This window comes from Lemur catta, chromosome 6 (genome assembly GCF_020740605.2).
Source record: "Lemur catta isolate mLemCat1 chromosome 6, mLemCat1.pri, whole genome shotgun sequence".
In the NCBI taxonomy this organism is placed as follows: Eukaryota; Metazoa; Chordata; class Mammalia; order Primates; family Lemuridae; genus Lemur; species Lemur catta.
The window spans coordinates 41890713-41903897 of record NC_059133.1 but is presented as its reverse complement, the minus strand read 5'-3'; the positions used below and the strand labels follow the sequence as shown (position 1 = coordinate 41903897).

General features: G+C 33.9%; 1 protein-coding gene and 1 non-coding gene across 2 annotated transcripts in view; one reads left to right on the top strand and one right to left on the bottom strand.

Annotated features, from left to right (window-relative positions):
• RAB21 (RAB21, member RAS oncogene family) overlaps positions 1–8137 on the top strand; it is a 31530-nt gene extending 23393 nt beyond the window's left edge. Inside the window, exons 6-7 of the mRNA XM_045553358.1 lie at positions 314–402; positions 3303–8137. Of these exons, the coding sequence (XP_045409314.1) occupies positions 314–402; positions 3303–3445 (232 nt within the window). The 3' untranslated portion in view covers positions 3446–8137. The remainder of the gene's footprint in view (positions 1–313; positions 403–3302) is intronic.
• Positions 8138–12116: 3979 nt separating this feature from the next.
• Positions 12117–12235, bottom strand: LOC123640893. The gene has a single exon (XR_006736127.1). It is a non-coding gene; the product is annotated as a 5S ribosomal RNA (ribosomal RNA).
• Between the last annotated feature and the right edge of the window lie 950 nt (positions 12236–13185).

The following is a 13185-nucleotide window of genomic DNA, read 5'->3' as shown; positions in this document are numbered from 1 at the left end:
TTTTTTATTTTAGTAAAAAACACAAGAGTGATGTAAAAGAAAACTGTCATGATCAAATAGGCAGTGACTCACAAAAACTTTTAAAGTATTTGGGTTCTAAATTAATCTATAAAAATTTTAATTCTTATAATTCATTTAAAATTTGGCTCAATGTATAGAGAGGTTATACAGCTATATAAACTTAATTTCACTAAATTTGAGTAAATTAATAAGTCACTAAAATTGCTACTGTAAAAAATCTTAAATAGCAGTTATGACAAAATTATGAAAAATGTTTTACATCAATCACTGATGTTACTTTTTTTTTTTTAAGGTATGCAGAATCAGTGGGAGCAAAACATTATCATACTTCAGCCAAACAGAACAAAGGAATTGAGGAACTCTTTCTTGACCTTTGTAAAAGTAGGTATATTCAGCTTTAGTATGTTTAGAAATGGCTCCTTTTAAACTCTTGGTAATATTTCTAAAGCAATCTAAATGACCACATTGATAATTTGTCACATATACGAATACTGTTATTTACTTAATATTTTCTCTTTAACTCATGTTTTAAAGCTTAAATACCTACTTTAGTCTTGTTTCAAGCAGTAAATGATTATGAAATCATATTTGTGGTACAGGCTAAATGCATATTAAAATATATGCATAATTATTAAAAGTAAAAATGGAAGGGGAATTTACAGATGAAAACATATTTAAGACTTATAACAGCCTGTTGCAATGGATGGACCTTATTTGGATACTGATTTGACAAACTAGTGAAAAAGAACATTTGTAAAACACTCACTGGATATTTGAATATACGCCGGATATTTGATGATACTAAGATATTGTTAATTTTGTAACAATAATTATGATTATGGTATTGTTATGCTTTAAAAAAGGAATTTTTTTAGAGACATATTAAAATAACTTGTGGATAAAATTATGGGTCTGGGATTTGATTAAAAATAATGGTAGAGATATGTAAGGGTATGGTTAAAATTGGGTGATAGATTTTCATTATTCATTTTTTTCTACTTTTATATGTTTGAAATTTTCCATGTTATAAACGTTTTTTAGAAAGACAAAATAAAATAAATTTCTTTATGTGTAACCTGAAAGTCATTTCTCATATCACCAATGGAATACATACCATATTTAGAGAATCCCTAGTCTATGTAATAATAGATGGAAATTATTTTGTCAAGTTGTAGTCCCTGAATTTATAGACCACAGACTCTTTTGAGAATTTGGTAAAACTGTTTTTTCCTCTAGAAATTTATATTCACACACACACATATGCACACACAGAGGCTTGGGGTTAAATTTCAGTTTTATGAAGCCCTGAAGTCATTCATAATTCTTCTTGAATAGTGATCATCTCAGTGATGTTCCCTGTTCAGCAGCAACATCACTTCAAAATGTGTTAGAAATGGAACTTCTTGGCCCTTACCCCAAACCTACTGAATCAAAATCTCTGGAGATCGTGCCCAGAATCTGTGTTTTAACAAACCCTCCATATGATTCTGACACACACTAAATTGTGAGAACCACTGCTGTGCATAATCACTTGAGGGTCTTGTTAAAATGCATATTTTGATTTAGTAGGTCTAGTGTGGCTTAAGGTCCTCATTTCTACAGGCACCCGAGTGGTGATGATGCTAGTTCTCAGACCATACTTTGAGTAGCAAGGCTCTGGGTTAGTGGCTTACACATGTTATAAATCTTATGTCTTCAAAAAATGTTTGAGTATTCTCCATATTTATTTAAAAATTATAGCCAGGTGCAGTGGCTCATGCCTATAATTCCAGCACTTTGGGAGGCCATGGTGGGAGGATTCCTTGAGGCCAGAAGTTCAAGACCAGCCTGGGCAACATAGCAAGACCCCATCCCTTAAAAAATAATTAACTGGGCATGTTGGTGCACACCTGTAGTCCTAGCTATTCAGGAGGCTGAGGTAGGAGGATCGCTTGAGCCCAGGAGTTGGAGGTTATAGTGAGCTATGATCGCACCACTGCATTCCAGCCTGGGCGACAGAGTGAGACCTTACCTCAAAAAAAAAAAAAAAAAGTCACCATGGTGTCTGTGGAAGAAAAAACATTTTTTAAAATTATATAACATATGCAAGTACTAAATATTTTATACATGTTAAAACTTGCCTAGAAAATGGAAATTTTGGAAGGTTAAGAAAAATAAGTATCAAGAGAATTTGTAATGTTTCCTTATTTCCCCAGTTTGGAAACCATTATTCAAGAGCAGTCTATAGACCCAGATTTAAGAACCGTTGTTCTATTTTAAGAACTCCCTCTTTTCTTCCGTTATCTTGTCAGATATGTATTTTGCAAATAACCTTTTCCCAGTCTGTCTTGTATTTTCATTTTTCTTACCCATGTCTCTCAAAGAATAGAAGTTTTAGATCCAATTTGTCAGTTTTTCTTTCATGATTCATGTTTTTTTTATCTTATATGCGAAATCTTTGTCTAAGCCAAAGTCACAAAAATTTTCTACTACAAAAATTTTTTTTCTATGTTTTCTTCTAAAAATTTTATTTTACAATTTACACTTAAATCTATAATTCATTTTTGTTGATTTTGTATATAGTGTGGTATGGGTTAAGGTTTATTTTTTACATTTAGACATCCAGTTCTAGGACTGTTTCTTGAAAATATTATCCTTTCTTCATTGAATAACCTTGACACATATGTCAAAAATCAAGAGACCATATATATGGGATCTATTTCTGGACTCTGTTTTCTGTTCCACTGATCTCTGTTTCTCCTTTCACCAATATCTCACTATCTTTATTAGTGTAACTTTATACTATATCTTTAAATCAGATAGCATGAGTCTTCCAGCTTTGTTCTTCAAAGTTCCCTCATCTTAAACTCTTTTATTCTTTCAAATATCATTTGCTTAAATGTATTACATTTCTAGTTGAAGAATAAATCCTATACCCTACCTAAATATCACTTATACTTGGAACAATTTGATTTTTTGGACCTATATCTAGGTATGTTGGGAAATATCTTAAGGATTAATCTTATACACAGTTATTTGTTCAAAACAAAACAAAAAAATTTCTTTATTGACGTCATTGTGGCCATTATACCACTGGATAAATATGCTTGTTACTTGATTTCTAGGTTTTTAAAACTTGCAGGTAAAGCTATTTTAGTGGGCTGACACAATGTTCATTGTATCTAGTTACCTTGTTGGTTTGAAAGTCAGAAATAGCTGTCGTTGTGTTATACAGAAATTATAGAAAGAGAAAACTCGGAACACCGGTGGTCCTAATAATTTTTACTTTCTCCCTGTTTTAGGGATGATAGAAACAGCACAAGTGGACGAGAGAGCAAAAGGCAATGGCTCTAGTCAACCAGGAACTGCAAGGCGAGGCGTACAAATTATCGATGATGAACCTCAAATGCAGAGTGGAGGTGGAGGGTGCTGTTCTTCTGGATAACTGTTGACACCTGAGAAATTAAAACAAAACTGTGGATCATTGCCCTCAACATGAAGACTGCCATATTCCAAGTCACATTATTTTACCAACGAAGTTATAGAATTAACAGTATTTTAAATTACGTTTATAACACTGCAGAGACCTTAAGTGCTAAACTTAGTGGAGTTTGTGACCAGAGAATTGGCATTTTCTACAAATGTTAACAAAGCAATTACCAATGGCCTTTTTACATATTTTTTTCTTTAATGAGGAATAATATGCATGTAGAAAAGACCTACTTAAAGGCTTCATTTATATTCTTTTAAATCAAATCTTTATTTAATAACTTATATATGTTGTGGGAATGGTATACATTTTTGCAGCCCTTTGTATTCTGTGGTAGTTTCAATTGTATCACTTCTAAACAGCAAACTGTTTTTGTTTTTGTTTTTTTTAAATTAGCAGATACCTGAAGTACTATTTTTGCAGGGTTTGCACAGGCCCCTAACTGTCTACTACTTTGATATAATCTGTATACATCCTGTATGCTGAGCTGGTAAAATAGATTGTAAATTACATATTAAATATTTTATCTGCTTTTACAAGCGCAAAGTGCAAAAATATATACAGTAGTTTCATTGATGACTGTAAAGTGAATTAACATTTGGTGATAATGCCTAAGCTTTTTGACTCTGATATAAAGATCATAGCTCCCCTTCACTTTTGTCTTAACTTGAATGTGGCGTGTTTAAATTTTCACACATACTTTACTTGAATTATTGCTGTTGTCACATATTTTGCCTCTGTAAGTCCATCTGATGATTGAGCAGCAGCATTTGCCTTTTGGTTTGGGTTTTTTTTTTTTTAATGTATTTGTTTTTATAAAAGAGATGACTTCTGCTGGTTTTCCTTTAAAATGGTTACCTTAGAAGAATTTGAGTGGAGCATGCTGTGTTTCACTTCTGCAACAGCTTTAGTTTTCTCTTAGGCTTTATATGAGATAGGTTCACTGGTGTGAGAAGAGAGAAAGAGATCCCAGATAACAGGCACTCACCAAGACTCATTCATATGGCAAGTTAGTGGTAGTTTATGCTCCTGGGGCAGCACTTTCAGATCCTTCGTGAGCAAGTTGTATTTGTTCATTGCTTGCCAGAGATCAATATGGAATGTTCTCTTTCATTTATAAAACTATCCTTCTGAGTTACTGTGGAGGGAAACATTATGTGTAATGCAGTTATAGTGAACACTGGAAAGATTTATTATAGAATTATATTCTTTTATACTTTATTAATTAGTCCCTCATTAGATTTTTCTTAAGCATAGGACTGAACTTCAGTTTGTTGATTTTAATAGAATCAGGCGCTGCTCACAGAAGGAACACAGATTGTGGACATTAACATAAATTGTTCTTGTTCAAATATATATATTTTTCCATTTCTGTCATGCTTGGAAAACTAGTAAATGTTATGTCTAAGATTAAAATGGAATGGTCCCTGGATTTACTTCTTAGAAGAAGCAGTAGAATGCAATAAAGCTGTTAATATGAGCAATTAAGAGGATATAAAGAGGTTATAGTTACTGAAGAAGTACTACCATATTTTTAAGTTAATAGCTTAAACCTTCCTAAGGCGGTTAAAAGTTGAATGAATTGACATAGAATTTTAACTTAGTATTAAGTGTTCTGTGAACCCTTGCTTGACCTTCTTTAATTATCGTCCTTGCCAAACTCGCCACACTGACCTCTCTGTTATGTGTGTTTGAGGAGGGTGGGGTGGGAAGAGTCAGGGTGATAAGCTAAAATTGTCTTCTTTTATGGGATGATTGTACTCTGTGTATTCTCTTGATTTCCTGTGAAGTTAGTATTTTTGTGTGAGTAGGGGAGGAAGCAGGGATCATGAGTGTCACAGGGAAATTTGTTTATGCCCTCCTGGCTGTCTTTCAGATGGAATAAAGAAAGCGTTGCCATTCCTGCTGTTGTAGATGTAGATGGGAGGGAGATAAGCTCTTCTCATTGAAGTGAAATAATGTTTTTAAGCTAGTTACAGATGAAATTGAGCTTTATTCCAAAAAATAAATTATAAATCCTGATAGCTGTACTTCAATTTTTGACCCTATTTTAATGGTATAAAATTCAGATAGGAACCTCTGCTCTAGAGTTGCCAGGTAATTACTAGTGGAGTATAACTATTCTCCATATTTTTTTTCTTTATTCTCCTTTGATATCTGTTTATCTTTCTTAACCGCAAGCATTTCATTCTCCTTTTTCTTTTTAAACTTGTAATTCAGGCTACTTCAATAGCAACAATAGATAATATGGTATGCCTGTTGTACTAAAGCCCAAAAGGTCTTTAGGTAGGAAGAGGGTGAAAGGATAATGAAAGAAGACCATACAACTGCAGTATGTATACAAAGGAAAGATAAAGAGATGATAAACCAAGGCTGAGGAAATTTTTCTGATACTTTCTTCATCTCTCTAATATATCTTTTGTGTTCCTGTTCTGACAGTTGTGCTAGTAGGAGGAAGATACAAGTTATCGTGTTGTGTATTAAAAGTAGTAGGTAGATAGATCCAATATTTTTTTCAACTAGTAAGGTATTAACATATATATAACTTAACATATATAATTAAAAATTGGTTTAAAATAGTCATTTAAAAATACCTGAATACTTTATTGTTATGTTAAAAGTATGCAATCATTGTTTCTGTAATGATGATGGGTATTCTGCTTCTTGTTTTGCTGTGTGATTACAGGGGAAGATTATTGTTTTTCTAAATGTATATTGCAATGATTTTGAGGTAAATGGTAATCTGAAAAGAAAAAAGCATCATGTTATTGTATGAAATACGAGTGTTTGAATTTGTTTTGTCTAGGGTATCTCCTGAGAATACCCTAAAGCTATGGCTGTTAACTGCATTGAAATCTTTTTTTAATAGTAGCCATATATTACTAGTGGAGTACTTTTTTTTGGCATTAACGTAAGGAAAAGAATGATACTCCATTTTTAGATTTTTGGTAATAAAAGATAAAATTGGGGAAATAGGGAAAGAGGAATTGAAGAGTAGAATGGAAGTCAAGTAGATACAAAACTCTACAACCTGATAATTTTTTAAATCACTTTGAAAGATACATTACTTTTATCAGAGTTTCTAAATAAGGCAAACTATGCATTGTGCCAAATATTTAGAACATTTTTTAAAAAGTGAATTGTGATACTATTTATTTCTTTTAATACATAATTTGCAATTTTCTATATTATAAGTGCTACCAGGAATCTAGATCATTGATCTTATATCTTCCAGTAGTATAGTTTGCCCATTATAATTATCACTGTATTATCTCTAAAAGTAGTTCGATCTGTGCCTTTAACTTTTAGAATTTATCTTTTGACTTCTGTTTGCCATTGTAGAGTTCACAGTTTTCTTTGTAGAGTCAGTGTGACAAAGAGGGAATATGTAATTTGTGACCATTTAAGATGTTGAGATTTTGTAGAACAGGGTGGATAGTAGTGACCAGCAGGAGCCTCACAATAATGTCTGAAGATAAAGAGACTGAATAGATCCTTAAGTACTCTTTTCTGAGTTACAAAATGCATTACTTAGATTTTAATAATTAAAAACTGGGATTCATTGAACTACATTTACTTGATTTCATAATAGGCATTGATTTTAGTATGTTGCTGTTCTGTTATTTGTAATCAACTATAACGGAGTAATATTTGGAGTTGTGGACCAAAATTCATGCTATACATATGTCTGACTTTGGCCTTTCCTTTTGCAAGAAAACAATTACAATTCTCAGCAAAATCTTCCTAATTGTAAGTACTTTAGTAGTATCATATGTATTGAAAAAAAACTAGAAATACTCTTATGAGATTCCAATTTCAAGCTGAAACGCTTCTCTTCTAAATAAATACCACTTTATTTGATAAACCTTTAGCACTGTTTGTGCCATCCAGGATTTATGTATCATCTCTTGTCTGAAAAACTGTGCTTTTGAGTGTTAACCTTTCTACTGTGACATTTTCTCTTAAACATGGCAAGTTAATGTTAGATAGCACACTCAGCAAGACTCTTATTCTTAAAGTATCTTGTCCTCTTTGGAAGTCTGCACATATTTCCAAATGTATCATATTAAAGCCACAGGCAAGCAGTGGGTTTGCTTACTTAAATGGCGTTATTCCCACCATACCAATTCTCACCCTTGATTTTGGTACTTCCTGGCAACTGTATCATCTCTTCATTATCAAATACTTAAGAAAAAGCTAATATGATTTTCTTAAATTTTAGCATGTGTAGAAAAGTGAGAAAAAGGTGAGGGGTTGCAAGGATAGAAAATATGATAATGTTGAAAAATAGACAACAGTATTTGCTAAACTATCTTTGGTAGCAAGCTATTTTAAGGAAACTATGATATGTAGTACTTCCTAGAAATGTAAAAGTTCTTTATTTTGTATTTAATTATGTAAGTAAAGATACATTCTAGGAAAAAGAATAAAAAATACAGATACTGTCAAAGTGCCCTTGGTGCCCCCTCCCAAATGGTAACTATTGCTCTATATATTTACATATAGAAATACATAGTCTTGTGAATTTTAAAGTTTTGCATAAATTGTGTGTTACTATTACTGCGTATATGTTTTGCAGCTTGCTTTTTCTCATACCAACCTATCTAGGAGCTCTTCAGTAAATACAGACTTTTTCATTTTATTTTCCCCCATGTCTCTTTGGATGTGTTTTGCCTTTTTGTAAATAGCCTCTGACTTCTATGAAAGCTTCCAAAAAGGAATCTGGTCAATTAGGTGGATCTTATTAGTAACAGAATTTAAATGCAAGCCAGTTCTTAGCCAGAATCAGGGTCTTCCTTAAGCATGTGAATGAAGAAACTACAGTTCATTTGAAGTTCATTACTTTTGCCTCATGGTTGACTGATAAATATAAAAATCTAGGAGTTAACTTTAGCAGATTCTTTACTCAGAATACATTTTTATTTAGGGAAAAAGGGTGAAGAGGAAAGGTATAGTTGATGGGGAAAGAGTACAAAATTAACTAAAGCAAGTCTTTACACATCTCTGAGTAGTAACTTCTGTAACATGGGACTTCATGCTACCAAAAATTCAAACTTCTGTTTGATCTGTGCCTTTAACATAGAATAAAAAACGCAAATTCCTTTTTAAATCTCCCTTCTCCCTCTAGCCTACCTCCCTCTTTGGAGGTAACCATTGTTCACAATTTAGCCTGTGTCTGTATCACTATTATGTATAAATTTTTAGTTCCCTGAATGTAACTTTTTACCCTATGTCAAACTCCATGCTTAGCTGACCTGGTTACCAAGAACAAACTAGAAAGAAATTTTAATCAATGTTAACAGTTCTGTAACTAGAACTTAACTACTTGCCTGACTCTCAAGATGTGTTGTTTATCATAAATCAAGTTTAAAGAGTAACACTCTAGGAAAGTCAAATCAAACTCTTGGTTTCTATCCCCTGTGGAAATAGTGTTAGGAAAGAGGAGTGTGCAAGTCTAATCTCTTTAATGCCCATAACTCTGGATTGGGCTTGTTCTCTTGGCATATTTTCCTGCTTGGGGAGCATGTAGTGTCTACAGGATCTTCTCTACACTCTCAGGGCTATAACTTGGCATCCAAGTGCTATGATGCAAAGTTAAATGTGTGTGCCCCAGATTAAATAAATTTATTCATTAGGTTAAGCACAAGTTTATGTGAGTTTAATAATTGTTTCCATATAGTCTTTTAAATAATTCAAAACACATTCAGCTCATCATTGACTGTTTTATTAGTTTCACAGATTTGTTGAGTGCCTGCTATATGCACATATGGCAGGGGAACCAGATAGCCAAAAATGCCTTCCTGTATAGTTGGAGCTTAGAGATAGGGAATTGATGACCATTGTCCACAGTCCAAGATAGAAGTAGTTTATCTGTGGATATGAGATCACCCATGCACACATGTTCACGTTCTGTGTTTGATCAAGAATGTACCAGTTGGACTTCTGGGGTGACATAATTAGAGTGACAGCAGTTGAAATTGACAGTGAACTTGAGGTAAAGCTGGACAGGATGTTTTTGAGTCTTGCAAATAATACATTCGCAAGCCAGATTAAAGTTGAGTAAATTATTTTCTAGCTTTAAACGATGGTAATTAAGTGATCCTCTAGCCCAAATTGCTTTTTCAAATTTTGCGTGGAGAAACAGATGCTTTTTGTTTATTTAAACAGCTGCCTTGTTTTTTGTTTGTGGGGTATTGTTTTTGTTTTTCACCTAGAAAAAATACAATATAGAAAGCAATCATATTGTTTTCTTTGCCTTTGACAGATGTTGCTTTGTCGCCACCCAGTAAGCCAGGACACAGTCCATTTCTGAGTCATACTAGGCCGTTTTGGAGTGTGTAACATAGGGTGATTCTAAATGCACTCTCCAATTTGGGAATGTGGGTCATTATTTTCCTACCTGAAATTGAAGATACAGGTCAAAAAGATAGCTTATTGAATATCTGAATTTTCTGATCATCTTTTCAGTGCTTTTTAAGGATATATTTGATATTATGGTATAATGAAGTTAAATCATCTAGGTCTCCTCTTGTACCTTTTGGGAAGAAAACAGTGAAATTATCTGTTTTTAAAAAGCCTATTCCAGGAACCAGTCACAGTGGTTCACAAGGTCTATAATCCTAGCACTCTGGGAGGCCGAGGCGGGAAGATCGCTTGATCTCAGGAGTTCGAGACCAGCCTGAGCAAGAGTGAGACCCCCGTCTCTACCAAAAATAGAAAATTAGTTTCTACTAAAAATAGAAAAATGAGCTGGGCGTCATGGCATTTGCCTGTAGTCCCAGCTACTTGGGAGGCTGAGGCAAAAGGATCGCTTGGGCCCAGGAGTTTGAAGTTGCAGTGAGCTATGATGATGCCACTGCACTCTACCCAGGGTGACAGAGCAGGACTATGTCTCAAAACAAACAAACAAACAAACAAAAAAACCAAAAAACTATTCAATGAGTCAGTTAATTCACAAAAAGCAGATAAATTAGTGAGCTAATGACAGTTCTTCAAAATGTAAAACTTCTGTAAAGGAAAAACTAGCAAGAAGAAGATCATTTATGGACTTTTGGCTATCTCCTGGGTGACAAAATTAATCATCTTGTCCAAAAGCTGTACAATATAAACTTGCCCCCTCTTATTGAATTCCATATTGACCTTTTAAAACCTGAAAGTGTATTTTAGCTGAAGAAGTATCATGAGTAATTTGTCCCCATCAAAAGATTTTAGCTGATAGTAGTGGCACAAGAAATTTATTTATGAAGAACACAATTTGGGGTGAACTTTATTAAAGGCAGTCAGATAGAGCATTGTTAAAGGAGGGAGATGGTAGATTCTGGGTTTTAGGTTCTGGGCTAACAATTTACTAAATACCTTTGGTATGTTGCCTTGAGATTGACATTTGATAGTTCTTATTCTTCAATATTTGGTTTGCTGCTCTTCCAAATCAAAAATTTTAAAAGTTGTTAACTGGATGTAGAATTATTTGCAAAGTAATACCATATGTAAGCAGTTCTCATCTGTGGAATGTTTGACAAGGAAAAGACTAAAAAAGTGGGGAGAATTTCCTTAAATGCAGAACTAACAGCTAAAGCTTGAGAGTACTAATGTGGTGACTTTTATTTGTCCTTTTTTATTGATATTGAATCCTAAGAATATGGGTGGATTTAATTAGAGAAATAAAAGTGGGCACAATTTGTGATTCAGAATATTAAAAGCTAAGAATCAAAAAGTTGCCATTTAGAAAATCATTAAAGGATCACAGTATTTGTTGTGGAGCTAAAAATATTGTATTTAATGAAAATGCAGAAGTTTGGGGGTGTCTCTAGCCTAACAGTGATTTACAGTGACATTATTTAAAACAGCTTAAACATCATTAGGGAAGGTTAAGACCACTTCTATGACCTGTAGTCATTTAAGGTTAACTAATACCTCTTTCAGGGTCAACCAAAAGAAAAAGAAAAAAAAAAAAAAGCCTTTTTCTGTGATCAGTGAATTATACAGAAGCTTCGAGCTACCTGGCATTTGTATGAAGAATTCAAATTTTTCATATGCATATATTTTGCTAATGCTGTCCTTGAATTCCCTTACCATCTCTGCTTTGTGGTTTTTTGAAGCTCATTAGGGGTGATGTCTGTTACCTTTTGGAAACACTAGAACTAGAGAGAAGTGGAGCTGTTGACCACCATTTTTGCCATGGTGTTGAAACTAAGTAGAATTTAGTGTCTCAAAATTCTTTTTTTTTTTTTTTTGAGACAGAGTCTCACTCTGTTACCCAGGCTAGAGTGCCGTGGCATCAGCCTAGCTCACAGCAACCTCAAACTCCTGGGCTCAAGCGATCCTCCTGCCTCAGCCTCCCGAGTAGCTGGCACTACAGGCATGCGCCGTGTCCAGCTAATTTTTTCTGTATATATTTTTAGTTGGCCAGATAATTTCTTTCTAGTTTAATAGAGACAGGGTCTCGCTCTTGCTCAGCCTGGTCTTGAACTCCTGAACTCAAACGATGCACCTGCCTCGGCCTCCCAGAGTGTTAGGATTATAGGCGTGAGCCACCGCGCCCGGCCTAGTGTCTCAAAACTCTTAATCTCTGATAGAAATATTTTTAAATGTACATAAAGTTTTTGTTTTTTGTTTTTTTAAAAAAAGCCTACAGCACCCAGTATTCCCAGGCAGTCTCCCAACCAAGTACTAACCAGGCCCAACCCTGCTTAGCTTCCAAGATCAGATGAGATCAGGTGCATTCAGGGTGGTATGGCCATAGATGTATGCAAAGTTCTTTAGTTTTTCACGATAATTTTGCTGTTTTTGTTGTTTTTGTTTTCTGCTTTCTTTGCAAGTAGAAATTGCACATACCAGTTGCTTATAATTAATTCAATATATTTAATGGAATAGTCAAAGCAAATCATTACACTTACCATATAAACTCAAATGTATTCTTACGACATTTCAATGCACATACCAAAAAAAGCTAAAAGGAACCTCTGCAAGTGCCTAATGGAGCACTCTAACGAGAATTAAACAGAATGGACAGGAAAAGAGGCAGAGCATAAAATAACTTTTGAGCCATAATCTCAGGTTCTCACACTGATTAGCCTTGTAGATAGTCATTTATTTATTCAAATAATTAAAATTAATTCCACTTATTTCGTTTGAGTACTGTGGTTAGGAATTACATCCTGATATTATTAACTCATTGGTTAAAACTTCATATCTCAGTTATCTGCCTTTGATGGACTAATGATAATCTTAAAATATTAGCACATTTGGAAATTTATGCCTCTTTTTGAGAGCTGGGAGTGTGGTATGCACACAGTCAATATAAAATCCAAGGAATAACTAGTTATTGAAGTTGTGAAAGAACTTTATCATGAGGTTTGAGAAGAGCTTTGGAGTTATTCTGGGGTGTGTCTCATGGTCCTGTGAGAAATATCTACAAATATTTATTCATCTTGCTGGGCAGTTGTAAGAGCTGCTTTTTGTCTGTACTTTGACTTTTTCACCTTGTAACTTTTACTTTATCTTATGAAAGGCTAGAGGTTAGGATTTTTACATTTGAATATGACCTAGGGAAGAAATGTATGCTTTATCACAGTGGAACTTCTGATTTTATGTAGTATTTTTAAGATGGACACCCGACTGGTTTGTCCTTTCTTTTTCTTTCTTTTTTTTTTTTTTGAGACAGAGTCTCGCTTTGCCCGGGCTTAGAGTGAGTG